Raw genomic sequence first — 20,000 nt, 5'->3', positions numbered from 1 at the left:
GTGAGAAGAGGTTTTAAAATAATTAGCGCATGCTTACTTTTACCGCATGCCTTTGGTAAGCGCCGGAGTGAGAAGAAGTTCTAAAATAATTAGGGCATGCTTACTTTTACCGCATGCCTTTGGTAAGCGCCGGAGTGAGAAGAGGTTTGAAAATAATTAGCGCATGCTTACTTTTACCGCATGCCTTTGGTAAGCGCAGGAGTGAGAAGAGGTTTTAAAATAATTAGCACATGCTTACTTTTACCACATGCCTTTGGTAAGTGCCGGAGTGAGAAGATGTTTTAAAATAATTAGGGCATGCTTACTTTTCCCGCATGCCTTTGGTAAGCGCCGGAGTGAGAAGAGGTTTGAAAATAATTAGCGCATGCTTACTTTTACCGCATGCCTTTGGTAAGCGCAGGAGTGAGAAGAGGTTTTAAAATAATTAGCACATGCTTACTTTTACCACATGCCTTTGGTAAGTGCCGGAGTGAGAAGATGTTTTAAAATAATTAGGGCATGCTTACTTTTACCGCATGCCTTTGGTAAGCGCAGGAGTGAGAAGAGGTTTTAAAATAATTAGCGCATGCTTACTTTTACCACATGCCTTTGGTAAGCGCCGGAGTGAGAAGAAGTTCTAAAATAATTAGGGCATGCTTACTTTTACCGCATGCCTTTGGTAAGCGCAGGAGTGAGAAGAGGTTTTAAAATAATTAGCACATGCTTACTTTTACCACATGCCTTTGGTAAGTGCCGGAGTGAGAAGAGGTTTTAAAATAATTAGCGCATGCTTACTTTTACCGCATGCCTTTGGTAAGCGCAGGAGTGAGAAGAGGTTTTAAAATAATTAGCACATGCTTACTTTTACCACATGCCTTTGGTAAGTGCCGGAGTGAGAAGATGTTTTAAAATAATTAGGACATGCTTACTTTTACCGCATGCCTTTGGTAAGCGCAGGAGTGAGAAGAGGTTTTAAAATAATTAGCGCATGCTTACTTTTACCGCATGCCTTTGGTAAGCGCAGGAGTGAGAAGAGGTTTTAAAATAATTAGCACATGCTTACTTTTACCACATGCCTTTGGTAAGTGCCGGAGTGAGAAGATGTTTTAAAATAATTAGGGCATGCTTACTTTTACCGCATGCCTTTGGTAAGCGCAGGAGTGAGAAGAGGTTTTAAAATAATTAGCGCATGCTTACTTTTACCACATGCCTTTGGTAAGCGCCGGAGTGAGAAGAAGTTCTAAAATAATTAGGGCATGCTTACTTTTACCGCATGCCTTTGGTAAGCGCAGGAGTGAAAAAAGGTTTTAAATTAATTAGCGCCCTGGCGGCAATTCAAGGAAATACGTTTTTTTTTTTTTCTGCCATCATCTTCACTTCTGTTTTTTTTTATTTTTCTGCTTTTTGCGTCGTCGATCTGCTTGTGCGTGTTTGTGCGTGCTGGTGTCCACGCGCATGCTCGTGTCCGCAGGTATGGAAGGTCCGATGTCTCACCGGGGCCCGCTCGGCCCGCCGTCCGCCAGCCGCTTCCACCGCCGGCGAACATCGGGCACGAGAGATGAACGCTACCGCTCAGGTAAAGGGGGTGGCGCCCACCGGGGGGACGGCGTGAGCGCCCGGACGGTGACGTGTGTCTTTGTGTTCTAGATGTCCACACGGAGGCGGTCCAAGCCATGCTGGCGCGACACGTGGAGAGGAAGGTGGCGGTGCCCATGCCCTCCAAGAGACGATCTTTAGTGGTGCAGACCTCCATGGATGCGTACACGCCACCAGGTGACCACACGTGACCACGCCCACATCACATGACCCGTGGACCCTAACATGATACTGACCCTCACTAGGCCTGTCGCCCCTGTGCTCAGACTCCTCGTCGGGCTCCGAGGAGGAGGCGGGGCCGGGCGACGACATGTCGGGCATGTCCTGGATGGGCCGCCCCTCCCAGCTGGGCCCCGCCCACCTGGGCTCCACCTCCTCGTCGTCGTCGTCCACGCAAAGCGGCGGGAGCGGCAACGCCGGGCGGCTGGCCGACTCGCTGGCGCACACGCACATATCGCACCTGGCCCACCTGGCGCACACGCACCTGGGCCAGTCGCACCTGGCGCCGTCACACCACGGTAGGACGCCGCCGCCGCCTCCCACACGGCGCCCAGGGCTCACCTCACCCGCCTGTGTTGATGTGTAGGCATCGGCCACCTGTCTCTGAAGAGAAAAGGAGCGCTGAGCGTTGCTGAGAACGGAGGATCTCTGCGGCGGTCCTGCGAGTTTGGCTCGGACATGCTGTGGCCGCCCCCGCTGGAGTCGGACGGTACTGACGCCCGCCGGACGCTCAAGTCCTGACCACGACTCACAACGTGTCGTCCTTCCAGAAAATCACTCGGGGCCCCCGGACGTCACGGGCTACTCGTCGGACTCGCCCCACTCTCACACGGAGCGCCATCACATGTCCAACATGGGGACCATCGCCAGGAACACGCAGAAGTACGGCAACGCGGAGCGCATGGAGACGGGCGACGGTAAGAGGAAGCTAGAATTAGAGAGAACTGTCACGGACAAGGATTGGACTTCAGGGTTCATTCATGTCTCGGTAGGACAACAAATGTAAATATAAAAACCCCGTTTCCATATGAGTTGGGAAATTGTGTTAGATGTAAATATAAACGGAATACAATGATTAGCAAATCCTTTTCAACCCATATTCAGTTGAATGCACTACAAAGACAACATATTTGATGTTCAAACTCATAAACTTTATTTTTTTTTGCAAATAATAATTAACTTTAGAATTTCATGTCTGCAACACGTGCCAAAGTAGTTGGGAAAGGGCATGTTCACCACTGTGTTACATCACCTTTTGTCACGAGCGTGGCGCATATTGATGTGCCTTTTGTCACCCCAACATGCACGAAGTCCAGAAGGACAGGAATAGTAAGTAAGAGCTTGGTTTAATATACAAAAACAAAATAACACTGGTAAAGAAACAGGCAAAAGAAAAGCGTGCCAAACGCACGGGAAGCTAAATCTCTCGCTTAGCACGGAATCAAAGAGTCCAAAAATGACATGCCGAGCGCACGGGAAGCTAAGGAGCCACTTAGCAAAGATACAAAGACGCCTCATGAATGTTGCTTACCGCAAACAAAAGATCCACACTGAATGAGAGGAGTATCCATCCATCCATTTTCTACCGCTTATTCCCTTTCGGGGTCGCGGGGGGCGCTGGCGCCTATCTCAGCTACAATCGGGTGAAAGGCGGGGTACATCCTGGACAAGTCGCCACCTCATCGCAGGGCCAACACAGATAGACAGACAACATTCACACACTAGGGACCATTTAGTGTTGCCAATCAACCTATCCCCAGGTGCATGTCTTTGGAGGTGGGAGGAGCCTATCCCCAGGTGCATGTCTTTGGAGGTGGGAGGAGCCTATCCCCAGGTGCATGTCTTTGGAGGTGGGAGGAGCCTATCCCAGGTGCATGTCTTTGGAGGTGGGTGGAGCCTATCCCCAGGTGCATGTCTTTGGAAGTGGGAGGAAGCCGGAGTACCCGGAGGGAACCCACGCAGTCACGGGGAGAACATGCAAACTCCACACAGAAAGATCCCGAGCCTGGATTTGAACCCAGGACTGCAGGACCTTCGTATTGTGAGGCAGACGCACTAACCCCTCTGCCACCGTGAAGCCCATGAGGGGAGTAGACAGGCTTAAATAAGGAAGTAAACAATTACCACAGATGCGTGTCAAACACAAGATCAGGTGGAACAAATGAGAAACCATGGCAACTAAGCAAATAAGGAAGAGCCAAACCAGGGATCAGAAGAGTCCAAAAACAAAGAGGAAACACCAAAACAATATATGATCCAACCTTTTCTTTTAACAACACTCCATAAACGTTTGGGAACTGAGGAAACTAATTGTTGAAGCTTTGAATGTGGAATTCTTTCCCGTTCTTGTTTTATGTAGAGCAGGGGTAGGGAACCTGCGGCTCTAGAGCCAGATGTGGCTCTTTTGATGACTGCATCTGGCTCTCAGATAAATCTTAGCTGACATTGCTTAACATGATAAGTAATAAATGATTCCGCTGGTAATCACAGGGTTAAAAATAATGTTCAAAATTAAAAACATTCTCATGCATTTTATTCCATCAATCCAAGAAGTCGCATTAATGGTAAGAAGTATTTCATTTATTATTTGTTAGCTTCAGAATAACAATGTTATTAAAAAGAATAAGAGACTTGTTATACTCTAAAAATGTTAGTCTAACTTAAAAATGCGCACATTTAGTTGTATTCAGTGTTAAAAAATATTGGTAACACTTTAGTATGGGGAACATATTCTAAGTAAGAAATACTTAATTAAGAGTTATTAGGACACTAGGGGACCTTATAAGGGTTAGGGTTACTAATAAGCAATAATTCTGAGGTTATAAGGAAAGACTCTTAGTTAATGGCTTACTGCTTGTAAAATAAGGCCATGCAGAAAAAGGCATCAATAAGTACTTAAAAATGACTAATTAAGAGCCAATATGTTAAGAATTTGCATGTTAATAAGCAAATAATTAATGGTGAATATGTTCCCCATATCAAAGTATTACCTAAATATAATATGGCTCTCATGGAAATACGTTTTTAAAATATTTGGCCTTCATGGCTCCCTCAGCCAAAAAGGTTCCCGACCCCTGATGTTGAGCTTCAGTGGTTCAACAGTCCGGGGTCTTCGCTGTCGTATTTTACACTTCATAATGCGCCACACATTTTCCATGGGAGACAGGTCTGGACTGCAGGCGGGCCAGGAAAGTACCCGCACTCTTTTTTTTTTTACGAAGCCACGCTGTTGTAACACGTGCTGAATGTGGCTTGACAATGTCTTGCTGAAATAAGCAGGGGCAAGTCCTAAAAGTCACATTTGCAGGTTGTTCCCACCGATTATCGGCCCGGCAAATTATTGGTGTTATTTGGCAGCATCCATTTTTTCTACCGCTTATTCCCTTTTGGGGTTGTGGGGGGCGCTGGCGCTTATCTCAGCTACAATCGGGCGGAAGGCAGGGTACACCCTGGACAAGTCGCCATCTCATCGCAGGGCCAACACAGATAGACAGACAACATTCACACTCACATTCACACACTTGGGCCAATTTAGTGTTGCCAATCAACCTATCCCCAGGTGCATGTCTTTGGAGGTGGGAGGAAGCCGGAGTACCCGGAAGGAACCCACGCAGTCACGGGGAGAACATGCAAACTCCACACAGAAAGATCCCAAGCCTGGATTTGAACCCAGGACTGCAGGACCTTTGTATTGTGAGGCAGACGCACTAACCCCTTTGGCAGTAACCAACTTTTTTATTTTTTTTTTTACAACTACAACAGAATGGTAAATGAGTTGTACTTGTATAGCGCTTTTCTACCCTTTTTTTTTTTAAGGAACTCAAAGCGCTTTGAAATTATTTCCACATTCACCCATTCACACACACATTCACTCACTGATGGCAGGAGCTGCCATGCAAGGCGCTAACCAGGACCCATCAGGAGCAAGGGTGAAGTGTCTTGCTCAAGGACACAACGGACATGACTAGGATGGTAGAAGGTGGGGATTGAACCAGGAACCCTCTCCTTTTCTCCACTACTAGAACTACATTAACAGATACAAGTTAAAGTAGCAATGATTGTCACACACACACTAAGTGTGGTGACATTTTTCCTCTGCATTTGACCATCCCCTTGTTCACCCCCTGGGAGGTGAGGGGAGCATTGAGCAGCAGCAGTGCTGCGCCCGGGAATCATTTTTGGTGATTTAACCCCAATTCCAACCCTTGATGCTGAGTGCCAAGCTGGGAGGTAATGGCTCCCATTTTTATAGTCTTTGGTATGACTCGGCCGGGGTTTGAACCCACAACCTACCGATCCCAGGGCGGACACTCTAACCACTAGGCCACTGAGTATGTATTTAGCGTACTTTATAGAGTGCACAAGGACATAACCCTCATCTACTCAATTTTAATTTTTTTCTCCATATATTAGCTGCACCGGACTACAAGCAGCAGATATTTATGTTGTGGAATCAGTTATTTACGTAGGGCTGGGCGATATAGCCTTTTTTTAATATCTCGATATTTTTAGGCCATGTCACGATACACCATATATATCTCCATATTTTGCCTTAGCCTTGAATGAACACTTGATGCATATAATCACAGCAGTATGATGATTCTATGTGTCTACATTAAAACATTCTTCTTCATACTGCATTAATATATGCTACTTTTAAACTTTCATGCAGAGAAGGAAATCACAACTAAGTCAATTGACCAAAAGTGTATTTATTAAACAGTCCTTAAAGGGGAACATTATCACCAGACCTATGTAAGCGTCAATATATACCTTGATGGTGCAGAAAAAAGACCATATATTTTTTTAACCGATTTCCGAACTCTAAATGGGTGAATTTTGGCGAATTAAACGCCTTTCTGTTTATGGCTCTTTTTGCGATGACGTCCGAATGTGACGTCGCCGAGGTAATACACCCACCATTTTCATTTTCAACACATTACAAACACCGGGTCTCAGCTCTGTTATTTTCCGTTTTTTCGACTATTTTTTGGAACCTTGGAGACATCATGCCTCGCCGGTGTGTTGTCGGAGGGTGTAACAACACTAACAGGGAGGGATTCAAGTTGCACCACTGGCCCGAAGATGCCAAAGTGTCTGCCGCCAGACCTCCATTGAATGTACCAAAGTGTCTCCACATTTGACCGGCGATGCTAAGGCAGACATGGCACAGAGATGTATGGATAACCTGCAGATGCATTTGCAACGATAAATTCAACGAAATCACAAAGGAGAGTTTTGTTGATGTTGACTTATGTGCTAATCAGACATATTTGGTTACGGCGTGACTGCCAGCTAATCGATGCTAACATGCTACGCTAATCAACGCTAACATGCTATTTACCGGCGGTGCTAAAGCAGACATGGCACAGAGATGTATGGATAACCTGCAGATGCATTTGCAACGATAAAGTCAACTAAATCACAAAGGTGAGTTTTGTTGATGTTGACTGCCAACTAATCGATGCTAACATGCTATGCTAATCGATGCTAAAATGCTATTTACCGGCGGTGCTAAAGCAGACATGGCACAGAGATGTATGGACATTTGCAACTATATTACGTTTCCTTCCACCCACATTTAATGCGAAACAAACACTTATCAATCGACGGATTTAAGTTGCTCCAGTGTCAAAAGATGCGAAAGTCCTGATCGTTTGGTCCACACATTTTACCGGCGATGCTAACGCAGCTATTAATAGCGTCAATAGCTATTCGCTCAATAGCTTCAGTTTCTTCTTCAATATTTTCATACTCCAACCATCTGTTTCAATACATGCGTAATCTGTTGAATCGCTTAAGTCGCTGAAATCCGAGTCTGAATCCGAGCTAATGTCACTATATCTTGCTGTGGTATTCGCCATTGTTTGTTTACATTGGCAGCACTGTGTGACGTCACAGGGAAATGGATAGTCGCATCGCAAATAGCGAAAATCAAGCACTTTATAGCTTTTTTTAGGGATATTCGGGGACTGGTAAAATAAATTTAAAAAAAAACTTCAAAAAATACAACAGTTCACTGGGAACTGATTTTAATTGTTTTTAACCCTTTTGAAATTGTGATGATGTTCCCCTTTAAGCAGTGGCACGAACATTCATGGAAGTGCAAGATTGTCAGAGACATTTTATAACAAGCTATGAGTGCACTTTTGTGCATGATGTCACTAAGATGACATATCAAAACAACACTAAATTAAAGTGCACTTTTTGTACAGAACGCCACTACAATAGTTTAAAACAAATAAGGTGCACTTTTGTGCATGATGTCACACAAGATATTTCAATAACTTTCAAATAAAAATGAGCTGCATAATAGGAAATCAAATCGTGTTCGTCCTTCGCTATGTGGAAGGTCCCTTCAGACATTATCTCTTTTTGTTGTTGATTATTTTTTTCATACGGTGTTGATCTGGAAATGGTTGCCTTGGCATTTTGTGGGTGTGGCACCGAATGGAGATGTTGACATGCGGAGTTTCAAATGCTCTTCATTCTCTAACATGTGACTTTTCAAATGCCATTTTCTACCGCTTATTCCCTTTCGGGGTCGTGGGGGGCGCTGGTGCCTATCTCAGCTACAATCGGGCGAAAGACAGGGTACACCCTGGACAAGTCGCCACCTCATCGCAGGGCCAACACAGAAAGACAGACAACATTCACACTCACATTCACACACTAGGGCCAATTTAGTGTTGCCAATCAACCTATCCCCAGGTGCATGTCTTTGGAGGTGGGAGGGAACCCACGCATTCACGGGGAGAACATGCAAACTCCACACAGAAAGATCCCGAGCCTGGATTTGAACCCAGGACTGTAGGAACGTCGTATTGTGAGGCAGACACACTAACCCCTCTTCCACCGTGGCAGAGGGGTTAGTGCTAATATGTAGCATCAAATGATGCTACATATTAGCAGTAATGCTACAATTTGTAGCAACGCTTTTGCCCCACACTTGACAAATCAAGGTTGTCTGTTCGACATCTTCCCGCTTGAAGCCAAACCACCGCCAAACGATGGACCCTCTGCTGTTTTTCTTGGGAATGAAGTCTTCCTTCATTCGTCACCAAATTCACACCTTTCTTATTACCACTCGCACCACAGCTCTCCCGTCCAAAGGCAAAACCCAGTAACTAAATTTTGGTCAAAACTGAGCTGATAATAATTTTGGAGTTCCTATTTGATATGCTTTACATTAGTGTATGCGATATTGTAATTTGTTCCGTAAGTAAGCTGTTACGCGCATGGCAGGACCTAGCAACTACCACATAACCGCGTAGATACAACCAGAAAAACCTAGTATCTCAAGGGACCAATCGGAGCTTCTTTGTCAGTCGCCTTATTGTCTTTAATGAGACATTTGCACCAATGGGGGCCGACGGTCAACCTGATTATGTGATATTATGGCACGAGGGGATATTTGGAAGATTGGCCCAGGACGTTGCAAGCATGTATTGTTCTTGATTCTTCCACTTGCATACTCTTTTGGGCAGATAACTGTGAAGGTCAAAATAAAAACTGGACGCTGTACACGGCTCTTGCCCAATGTGCAAACGCAGAATGGGGCCCACCATAGATTGTGATAAAATATCTGGAGAAAGTGCACACGTTCATGAGAGCGGATTCAATCCATGGCTCGATCGGCGAGAAAATGAAAGCTCAAGAAAACATCTATACGTTTGATGACCGCTTGGGATGGTTTCCTGCTGGCTCCGCTGTGAGCGGGACTCTCGCTGCTGTGTTGGATCCGCTTTGGACTGGACTCTCGCGACTGTGTTGGATCCATTATGGATTGAACTTTCACAGTATCATGTTGGACCCGCTTGACATCCATTGCTTCCGTCCTCTCCAAGGTTCTCATAGTCATCATTGTCACCGACGTCCCACTGGGTGTGAGTTTTCCTTGCCCTTATGTGGACTTACCGAGGATGTCGTAGTGGTTTGTGCACCCCTTTGAGACACTAGTGATTTAGGGCTATATAAGTAAACATTGATTGATTGACTTTGTAGATCTTTGTAAGACAGCATCAAGATAGATTGGTTTTCCTTTGTTTTCTCAAAATCAGCTAGAAGTGAGTTACTAGGTTTTGCCTTTGGACGGGAGAGCTGACGTTAATCACGCCGCTACTCTCTGCTCCGTTAGGGCGTATACGTATATGACGTATGTAAGGGGGTGTGCTGGTTTTATGTCTCTCTGAGAAGGAGAGACAAGAAAGAGTGAGAAACGCCTGTGAGAACGTATACTCGAATATCACGATAGTCATTTTCTATATCGCACTGAGACAAACCCACGATATATCGAGTATATCGCCCAGCCCTACACAGAAATATTTTCTAAATGTCTATATAAGTACCTTAATTGTTTTCGAACATTGCAAGGCAGTACAACTTTTTCGCACACTCTTGGCATTCTCTCGATGAGCTTCAAGCACACCTGTGAAGTGAAAGCCATTACAGGTGACCACTTCTTGAAGCTCATGGAGAGAATGTCAAGAGTGTGCAAAGCGGTAATCAGAGCAAAGGGTGGCTATTTTGAAGAAACTAGAATATAAAACATGGTTTCAGTTATTTCACCTTTTTTTGTTAAGTACATAACTCCACATGTGTTCATTCATAGTTTTGATGTGACTATCTACTATGTAAATAGTCATGAAAATAAAGACAGCACATTGAATTTCAGTTCTTGGCCTCCTTGACGACTAATAATCTGTATCAGTATCGGCCCTGAAAAAACCACATCAGTGATATCCCAGCGATGTCTGACGTCCTTGCTTTGCTTCCCAGGAGTCCCGGTCAGCAGCCGCGTGTCGGCCAAGATCCAGCAGCTCGTCAACACGCTCAAACAACCTCGCCGGCCGCCGCTGCGAGAGTTCTTCGTCGACGACTTCGATGAACTCCTCGAAGGTTCGACGCCGCCGGCCGGGAAGTCTTCCGCTCTCCCCGCGCTCACGGTCCGTCTCTTCATGTCCAGTCCAACAGCCCGACCCCAACCAGCCTCGCCCCGAGGGGGCAGAGATGATGCCGGTGCGGGGCGACTCGCTCGGGGTGGTCACCAACTGGCCCCCGTCGCTGGAAGCCGCCCTCCAACGCTGGGGGACCATCTCCCCGAAAGCCCCCTGCCTCACCAGCCTGGACACGTCGGGCAAGCCCCTCTACGTCCTCACCTATGGTAGGCAGCAGTGTCCTTTGTCCTAATGTTTACAACTGCGGAGTTCTTTTCAACTTTCCCTTGAGGTACTTGTCCTCTATCGGTCTCGTGCCGGTATTTAGCCTTAGATGGAGTTTACCACCCGCTTTGTGTGCCTTCAAAATATATGTGTGTGTGTGTGTGTGTTCTGGCAATGCTTACTTAATGGGGACATCACTTCGTTTACACAGTCACCCTTAGGGGACCTCTGACGGTATGGGGACAAAAAAAAATTAATTACTTCATCAATCCAGAGATTTAAAGACGTGTATGAGCTAACTGGGCAGTGGTCATTTTAAAAAAAAATGTTATGCTTCCACAACCTGTAGAAAGTGGGGTCCCCACAAGTCATGAACTAAACTTAGTGTGTGTGTGTGTGTGTGTGTGTGTGTGTGTACTGTCGATGCTTACTTAATGGGGACATCGCTTCGTTTACACAGTCACCTTTAGGGGACCTCTGACGGTATGGGGACAAAAACAAATTAATTCATAAATCCAGAGATTTAAAGACTTGTATGAGTTAACTGGGCAGTGGCTATTTACCTCATTTTTTTTAAGCCTCCACAACTTGTAGAAAGGGTGGTCCCCACAAGTCATGATCAAAAACTTGGTGTGTGTGTGTGTGTGTGTGTTTTCTGTCGATGCTTACTTAATGGGGACATCGCTTCGTTTACACAGTCACCCCTAGGGGAGCTCTGACGGTATGGGGACAAAAAAAAAAATTAACTACTTCATCAATCCAGAGATTTAAAGACGTGTATGAGCTAACTGGGCAGTGGACATTTTACCAATTTTTTTTATGCCTCCACTACCTGTAGAAAGGGTGGTCCCCACAAGTCATGATCAAAAACTTGGTGTGTGTGTGTGTGTGTGTGTTTTCTGTCGATGCTTACTTAATGGGGACATCGCTTCGTTTACACAGTCACCCCTAGGGGAGCTCTGACGGTATGGGGACAAAAAAAAAAATTAACTACTTCATCAATCCAGAGATTTAAAGACGTGTATGAGCTAACTGGGCAGTGGACATTTTACCAATTTTTTTTATGCCTCCACTACCTGTAGAAAGGGTGGTCCCCACAAGTCATGATCTAAACTTTGTGTGTGTGTGTGTGTGTGTGTGTGTGTGTGTGTGTGTGTGTGTGTGTGTGTGTGTGTGTGTGTGTGTGTGTGTGTGTGTGTGTGTGTGTGTGTGTGTTTTCTGTCGATGCTTACTTAATGGGGACATCGCTTTGTTTACACAGTCACCCTTAGGGGACCTCTGACGGTATGGGGACAAAAAAAAAAATTAACTACTTCATCAATCCAGAGATTTAAAGACGTGTATGAGCTAACTAGGCAGTGGTCATTTTACCAATTTTTTTTATGCTTCCACAACCTGTAGAAAGGGTGGTCCCCACAAGTCATGATCTACTAAACTTAGTGTGTGTGTGTGTGTGTGTGCGTGTGTGTGTGTGTGTGTGTGTGTGTGTGTGTGTGTGTGTTCTGTCGATGCTTACTTAATGGGGACATCGCTTCGTTTACACAGTCACCTTTAGGGGACCTCTGACGGTATGGGGACAAAAAAAAATTAATTACTTCATCAATCCAGAGATTTAAAGACGTGTATGAGCTAACTGGGCAGTGGCTATTTTACCTCTTTTTTTTTATATGCCTCCACAACCTGTAGAGAGGGTGGTCCCCACAAGTCATGATCAAAAACTTGGTCCCCATTCCAAATGATAACCTGTGTGTGTGTGTGTGTGTGTGTGTGTGTGTGTGTGCGCAGGCAAGCTGTGGTCTCGCAGCATCAAGCTGGCCTACAACATCCTGCACAAGCTGGGCAGCAAGCAGGAGCCCATGGTGCGACCCGGCGACAGGGTGAGTCAGGCCCCGCCCCCATGCCCCTCCGGTCACATGATCTCGCAGAGTCCCTGCAGCTAACGCTAAAAATCCTCCCCGCTTGTCTGTTTTTATAACATAAACGAGAGCAGCGTTGTTTTGTTATCATTCTTTTTGCCGTGGTCTCACCCCCAGGTGGCGCTGGTGTTCCCCAACAACGACCCCGTGGCCTTCGTGGTGGCCTTCTATGGCTGCCTGCTGGCCGAGGTGGTCCCGGTTCCCATAGAGGTGCCCCTCAGCCGCAAGGTATGCCGTGACCCCTGCATGACAGACCTCGTTCGGTGAGAAGCCCCTCCCCTCTGTGCGTCGTCACGGCGGCCGTGCGATAACAGGCTGGCGGCGTCCCGTGAGCGTCACAGATGGAGAAACAGCTCGCTGTGTTTAATTAACAAAAAACGAAATTCGGACAGCAGTGCAGGCAGAAGGTTGTTCTTTTTTTTTTTAAACGTGGTCATGTGACATGTTTAATGTCTGTTCTCGAACAGAGGTCTTCAACAAGGGGTCCACAACCTCTAGGGGTCCGCAGAGGTACTGCAGGGGGGGGTCCTTCAATTTAGTATTTATTTTTTTAAATTCCACCAATTTCTTTAAAAACACATGAACATTGAGTCATGTATGTTCATGTGTAACACAAGAACACATGTTCATGTGATCTTGTGGTTAGAACGTCCGCCCTGGGATCGGTAGGTTGTGAGTTCAAACCTATGAAAATGGGAGCCATTATCTCCCTTCTTGGCACTCAGCATCAAGGGTTGGAATTGGGGGTTAAATCACCAAAAATGAATCCCGAGTGCGGCCATCGCTGCTGCTCACTGCTCCCCTCACCTCCCAAGGGGTGGAACAAGGGAATAGGTCAAATGCAGAGGTTAATTTCACCACACCTAGTGTGTGTGTGTGTGTGTGTGTGACTATCATCCATCCATCCATTTCTACCGCTTATTCCCTTTGGGGTCGCTGGTGCCTATCTCAGCTGCAATCAAGCGGAAGGCGGTGTACACCCCTGGACAAGTCGCCATCTCATCGCAGTGTGTGACTATCAGTGGTACTTAAACTTTAATTTTAATAACATTTGACGTGAGCAAGCACCTCCAAGTCCGTGGTTCCCGCCCGGAAAAGGGTGGAGTGCCATCTCCACAGGGAAGGAGGAGACCCTGCCCCAAGTGGAGGAGTTCAAGTACCTAGGAGTCTTGTTCACGAGTGAGGGAAGAGTGGATTGTGAGATCGACAGGCAGATCGGTGCGGCGTCTTCAGTAATGCGGACGTTGTATCGATCCGTTGTGGTGAAGAAGGAGCTGAGCCGGAAGGCAAAGCTCTCAATTTACCGATCGATATACGTTCCCATCCTCACCTATGGTCATGAGCTTTGGGTTATGACTGAAAGGACAAGATCATGGGTACAAGCGGCCCAAATTAGTTTGGCGGGGCTCTCCCTTAGAGATCCAGATGAGGTGGTTCGGGCATCTGGTCAGGATGCCACCCGAACGCCTCCCTAGGGAGGTGTTTAGGGCACGTCCAACTGGTAGGAGGCCACGGGGAAGACCCAGGATACGTTGGAAAGACTGCGTCTCCCGGCTGGCCTGGGAACGCCTCGGGATCCCCCGGGAAGAGCTGGGCGAAGTGGCTGGGGAGAGGAAAGTCTGGGCTTCTCTGCTTAGGCTGCTGCCCCCGCCACCCGACCTCGGATAAGCTGAAGAAAAGTGATGGATGGATAACGTGAATAAATGCTTAGTTTATTATTTTCTTGATAGGTCGATTGGCAACACTAAATGGTCCCTAGTGTGTGAATGTTGTCTGTCGTTCTGTGTTGGCCCTGTGATAAGGTGGCGACTTGTCCAGTGTGTACCCCGCCTTCCGCCATAATGCAGCTGAGATAGGTCCCAGCACCCCCTTTGACCCCAAAAGGGATAAGCAGTAAAAAATGAATGGATGGAAAGTATTCAAGCTAGCGATTCGCGCTCTAGTTGCCAGCTAATGATTAGCATTCTAGCTATTAACTCCCTTGTTGCCCGCTAGTAATTCTAGCTCTAGCGGCCAGCTAGCAATTGGCGCTCTCGTTGCCAGCTAGCGATTACCGCGCTAGTTGTCAGATAGCAATTAGCGTGCTGGTTGGTTCAACCCTTTGATTTTCAACTGTGGTTGTTTTTAAAGGGCTTTATGAATAAAGTTGGTATTGTTGTAAGCAAGCGATCAGCGCTCTAGATGCCAACTGGCGATCAGTGCTCTCATTTCCCGCTAGCGATTACCTCTGTAGTTGTCAGATAGGGACTACCGCCCAAGTTGTCAGCTAAAGATTTGTGCTGTAGTTGTCAGCTAGCAAATGGCGCTCTACATGCCAGCTAACTATTAGCTCTGTAGATGCCAGTTAACGATTAGTGCTCTAAATGCCAGCTAATGATTAGCGCTCTATTTTCCAGCTAGCAATTAATGCCCAAATTGTCAGCTTGCGATTAGTGTTTTAGTTGCCAGCTAGCGATTAGTTCCCTGGTTGTCAGCTAGCGATTAGCGCTCTAGATGTCAGCTAACAGTTAGCGCTCTAGTTTCCAGCAAGCAATTGAAGCCCAAGATGTCAGCTAACCATTAGATAGATATAGTACTAGATAGATAGTACTTTGATTCCTTGAGAGGGGAAAAATGTGCTCTGGTATTCAGCTAGTGATTAGTGCCCTAGTTGCCAGCTAACAATTAGTGCCCTAGTTTTTAGCTAATGATTAGTGCTCTAGTTGCCAGCTAACAATTAGTGCCCTAGTTTTTAGCTAATGATTAGTGCCCTAGTTGCGAGCTAGCGATTAGTGCCCTAGTTGCCAGCTAACGATGAGTGCCCTTGTTGTCAGCTAGCCATTAGTGCCCTATTTGCCAGCTAGTGATTAGTGCCCTAGTTGCCAGCTAACGATGAGTGCCCTTGTTGTCAGCTAGCCATTAGTGCCCTATTTGCCAGCTAGTGATTAGTGCCCTAGTTGCCAGGTAACGATTAGTGCCTTAGTTGTCAGCTAACGATTAGTACTCTAGTTGTCAGCCAGTGATTAGTGCCCTAGTTTTCAGCTAGCGATTAGTGTTTTAGTTGGCAGCTAGCGATTACTTCCCTAGTAGTCAGCTAGCGAATAGCGCTCTAGTTGTCAGCTAATGATTGGCACTCTAGATGTCAGCTAACAATTAGCGCTCTAGTTTCCAGTTAGTGATTAATGCCCATGTTGTCAGCTAACGATTAGTGCCCTAGTTTCCAGCTAGCGATTAGCACCCTAGCTGTCAGTTAAAGATTCACACTCTAGTTGTCAGCTAGCGATCAATGCGCTGGTTGTCGGCTAGCAATTAGCACAATAGTTGCTAACTAACAACTAACGAGCCAGCTGCCAGCTAGTGATTAGCACGTTGGTTGTCAGCTAGTGATTAGTGCACTAGTTGACAACTAGCAATTTGCACGCCAGTTGCCAGCTAGCAATTAGCAGTTTAATATTGCTCCTATTTGAATACGGTGAGTACTGCACAACAACAAGAAGGTACCTTTATCATACAAGATATTTAAGTAAGGGGGCCCTGCTCGCTCTCTCCATCAATTTGAGGGTCCTGGGCTAGGAAAACATTGAAGACTTTTGTAGGAAAACATTGAAGACTTTTGTTCCGGAAGACAAAGTGAATGAAAAAAAAGATGAAATAAGAGGGGAGGAGGAGGGGCATGAGGCCCGTCTTTCAGCTTTATCGCTTGGTGACATGTTTATGGCGAAGTGCGGTTAATGGACGCCGGTGATTTACGACAAAGCCAACCCGTCTCCCGTGTCCTCCAATAGGACGCCGGCAGTCAGCAGATTGGATTTCTGCTGGGGAGCTGCGGCGTCACCGTGGCGCTGACCAGCGACGCCTGCCATAAGGGTCTGCCCAAGAGTGCTACAGGAGAGATCCCGCAGTTTAAAGGTGAGCAAAGCGTCATCCATCACGGGGGGAGGAGGGAGGGGTCAGCGGACGATCCGATTGGTCGGTTGCTACAGTGGGGCAAAAAAGTTTTTAGTCAGCCAGCGATTGTGCAAGATCTCCCAATTAAAATGATGACAGAGGTCTGTAATTTTCATCGTAGGTACACTTCAACTGTGAGAGACAGAATGGGAAAAAAAATCCAGGAATTCACATTGTAGGAATTTTAAAGAATTTATTTGTAAATTATGGTGGAAAATAAGTATTTGGTCAACCATTCAAAGCTCTCACTGATGGAAGGATGTTTTGGCTCAAAATCTCACGATACATGGCCCCATTCATTCTTTCCTTAACACGGATCAATCGTCCTGTCCCCTTAGCAGAAAAACAGCCCCAAAGCATGATGTTTCCACCCCCATGCTTCACAGTAGGTGTGGTGTTCTTGGGATGCAAATCAGTATTCTTCTTCCTCCAAACACGACGAGTTGAGTTTATACCAAAAAGTTCTATTTTGGTTTCATCTGACCACATGACATTCTCCCAATCCTCTGCTGTATCATCCATGTATCCATTTTGGTATAAACTCAACTGGTCGTGTTTGGAGGAAGAAGAATACTGAGTTGCATCCCAAGAACACCATACCTACTGTGAAGAATGGGGGTGGAAACATCATTCTTTGGGGCTGTTTTTCTGCCAAGGGGACAGGACGATTGATCTGTGTTAAGGAAAGAATGAATGGGGCCATGTATCGTGAGATTTTGAGCCTAAACCTCCTTCCATCAGTGAGAGCTTTGAATGGTTGACCAAATACTTATTTTCCAACATAATTTACAAATAAATTATTTAAAATTCCTGCAATGTGAATTCCTGGATTTTTTTTTTCACATTCTATCTGTCACACCTATGGATCATGTTTTGTTTTGTCATGTTATGTTTTTGATTTTGGACATTCAGTCACGTTTTGCACTTCCTGGTTTTGTTTGTTTCCATGCCAACATATTAGTTCCCACCTTGTCACGCCCCTGCCCTCAGTCCCGCACCTGTTCCTGATTATCACAGCCAGTATTTAAGTAATTTTCTTTCTATTCATCATTCTGGGATCTTCACACTCGCACGCACCCTTCCCATGCTGTTCAAACCTTCACGTCCTCGTCCATAGTTTCATCAATCAATCAATCAATCAATGTTTATTTATATAGCCCCAAATCACAAATGTCTCAAAGGACTGCACAAATCATTACGACTACGACATCCTCAGAAGAACCCACAAAAGGGCAAGGAAAACTCACACCCAGTGGGCAGGGAGAATTCACATCCAGTGGGACACCAGTGACAATGCTGACTATGAGAAACCTTGGAGAGGACCACAGATGTGGGCAACCACCCCCCCCTCTAGGGGACCGAAAGCAATGGATGTCGAGCGGGTCTAACATGATACTGTGAAAGTTCAATCCATAGTGGCTCCAACACAGCCGCGAGAGTTCAGTTCAAAGCGGATCCAAGACAGCAGCGAGAGTCCCGTCCACAGGAAACCATCTCAAGCGGAGGCGGATCAGCAGCGTAGAGATGTCCCCAACCGATACACAGGCGAGCGGTCCATCCTGGGTCTCGACTCCGGACAGCCAGTACTTCATCCATGGTCATCGGACCGGACCCCCTCCACAAGGGAGGGGGGGACATAGGAGATAGAAAAGAAGCGGCAGTTCAACTGGTCTAAAAAGGAGGTCTATTTAAAGGCTAGAGTATACAGATGAGTTTTAAGGTGAGACTTTAAGGTGGGGCGGTTTAGCTCGGTTGGTAGAGCGGCCGTGCCAGCAACTTGAGGGTTGCAGGTTCGATCCCCGCTTCTGCCATCCTAGTCACTGCCGTTGTGTCCTTGGGCAAGACACTTTACCCACCTGCTCCCAGTGCCACCCACACTGGTTTAAATGTAACTTAGATATTGGGTTTCACTATGTAAAGCGCTTTGAGTCACTAGAGAAAAGCGCTATATAAATATAATTCACTTCACTAATTCACTTCACTTAAATGCTTCTACTGAGGTGGCATCTCGAACTGTTGCCGGGAGGGCATTCCAGAGTACTGGAGCCCGAACGGAAAACGCTCTATAGCCCGCAGTGCCATTACCGAGGGCAGTTTCATGCCGAGTAAGTTTATGTATTCATGCCACAGTGCTAGTTTTGTTTTGTTTGTATATAGTCATGCCATCGTGCTGTTTCTGTTCATAGTTCATTCATGCCAATCGAGCAAGTGTTTTTGTTTCCTGTTTATATTTTGTAGCCAAGTTTTATACCTCCTTGTGAGCGCCCTTAGTTTGATTATAGTGTTTAAATAAAAAAAACATGTACCTGAATTCACGCCTGGCTCGTCCTGTAATCCCGCTGCATGGAAGGAGCACACACCATCCATGTCCAAGCCTAGTTATGACACTGTCTCTCACAGTTGAAGTGTACCTACGATGAAAATTACAGACCTCTGTCATCATTTTAAGTGGGAGAACTTGCACAAACGGTGGCTGACTAAATACTTGTTTACCCCACTGTACATGTTAGCATTAATAGCGCACTTTTCTCCGTGTGCAGGTTGGCCCAAACTGCTTTGGTTTGTCACCGAGTCCAAACACCTGTCCAAGCCGCCACGGGACTGGTTCCCTCACATCAAGGACGCCAACAACGACACCGCCTACATCGAGGTGAGAGCAAAGGTGTCGGCGTTCGATGCCAAGGACGCGCTATCTGATCCAAATGGTGTCTTCCCGCAGTACAAAACGTGCAAAGACGGCAGCGTGCTGGGCGTCACGGTAACCAGGGTGGCCTTGCTCACACACTGCCAGGCCCTCACCCAGTCCTGCTGCTACACAGAAGGTGAGCACACAGCGCCACCAGCGTGAGAAAAATAACAACAACAAACTATTTTAGAAGAATAATCATTCACTTTGTTTTCTTTCTTTTTAATTTCATATACATTCATTAATAATTACAACAAATACCGTATTTCCCTGAATTTCCGCCGGGGCGCTAATTAATTTAAAACCTCTTCTCACTCCGGCGCTTACCAAAGGCATGTAGTAGAAATTTGAGTGTGATGTAAGGATACCATCATGAAAAGCACATTTAATTAAAAAAAATGTTATTATGGTCTTCCCTTTACTTATAAACGAAGTCCATGTCAGCTCTTTCTGATCAAAAGCATCGATAACTTGTAAGTCTTCCTTATCTTTCTTCAGTTTTAAAAGTCTCTCTGTCTCGATGGAGATCTTCCTGTATTACCTCCTGCTTCGATTGAAAGTCCAGTTTAGAAAACTGCTATCAGACCGCTGCTATCAGTTGGCTCGGCTCCTCACGTGCGGGCGACGACAGAATTATCCTCGGACAACTCCTCCTCCCGTTCTGCTCTGTGGGTGATCTCTTTATCCCACCACTGCCACCATGAAGTGTTATTGTATGAATAATACACTGGGTAT

At 46.1% G+C, this 20,000-nt stretch overlaps 1 protein-coding gene across 2 annotated transcripts in view; it reads left to right on the top strand.

Moving 5' to 3' along the window:
- Positions 1 to 20,000, top strand: part of LOC133569150 (disco-interacting protein 2 homolog C-like) — a 91,805-nt gene that overhangs the window by 23,427 nt on the left and 48,378 nt on the right. The window contains exons 3-14 of one of the 2 annotated variants that reach the window (XM_061921329.1): positions 1,451 to 1,555; positions 1,627 to 1,752; positions 1,842 to 2,093; positions 2,162 to 2,284; positions 2,346 to 2,492; positions 10,354 to 10,473; positions 10,541 to 10,738; positions 12,522 to 12,613; positions 12,770 to 12,880; positions 16,417 to 16,540; positions 19,120 to 19,229; positions 19,299 to 19,401. In XM_061921329.1, coding sequence (XP_061777313.1) covers positions 1,451 to 1,555; positions 1,627 to 1,752; positions 1,842 to 2,093; positions 2,162 to 2,284; positions 2,346 to 2,492; positions 10,354 to 10,473; positions 10,541 to 10,738; positions 12,522 to 12,613; positions 12,770 to 12,880; positions 16,417 to 16,540; positions 19,120 to 19,229; positions 19,299 to 19,401 — 1,611 coding nt within the window. Of the gene's footprint in view, positions 1 to 1,450; positions 1,556 to 1,626; positions 1,753 to 1,820; positions 2,094 to 2,161; positions 2,285 to 2,345; positions 2,493 to 10,353; positions 10,474 to 10,540; positions 10,739 to 12,521; positions 12,614 to 12,769; positions 12,881 to 16,416; positions 16,541 to 19,119; positions 19,230 to 19,298; positions 19,402 to 20,000 lie in introns of both variants that reach the window. The other variant, XM_061921328.1, reaches the window with a different exon arrangement.

This window comes from Nerophis ophidion, linkage group LG15 (assembly GCF_033978795.1).
Source record: "Nerophis ophidion isolate RoL-2023_Sa linkage group LG15, RoL_Noph_v1.0, whole genome shotgun sequence".
NCBI classification, from domain to species: domain Eukaryota; kingdom Metazoa; phylum Chordata; class Actinopteri; order Syngnathiformes; family Syngnathidae; genus Nerophis; species Nerophis ophidion.
The sequence above is the reverse complement of the archived record's forward strand: the minus strand, read 5'-3'. Positions and strand labels throughout refer to the sequence as shown.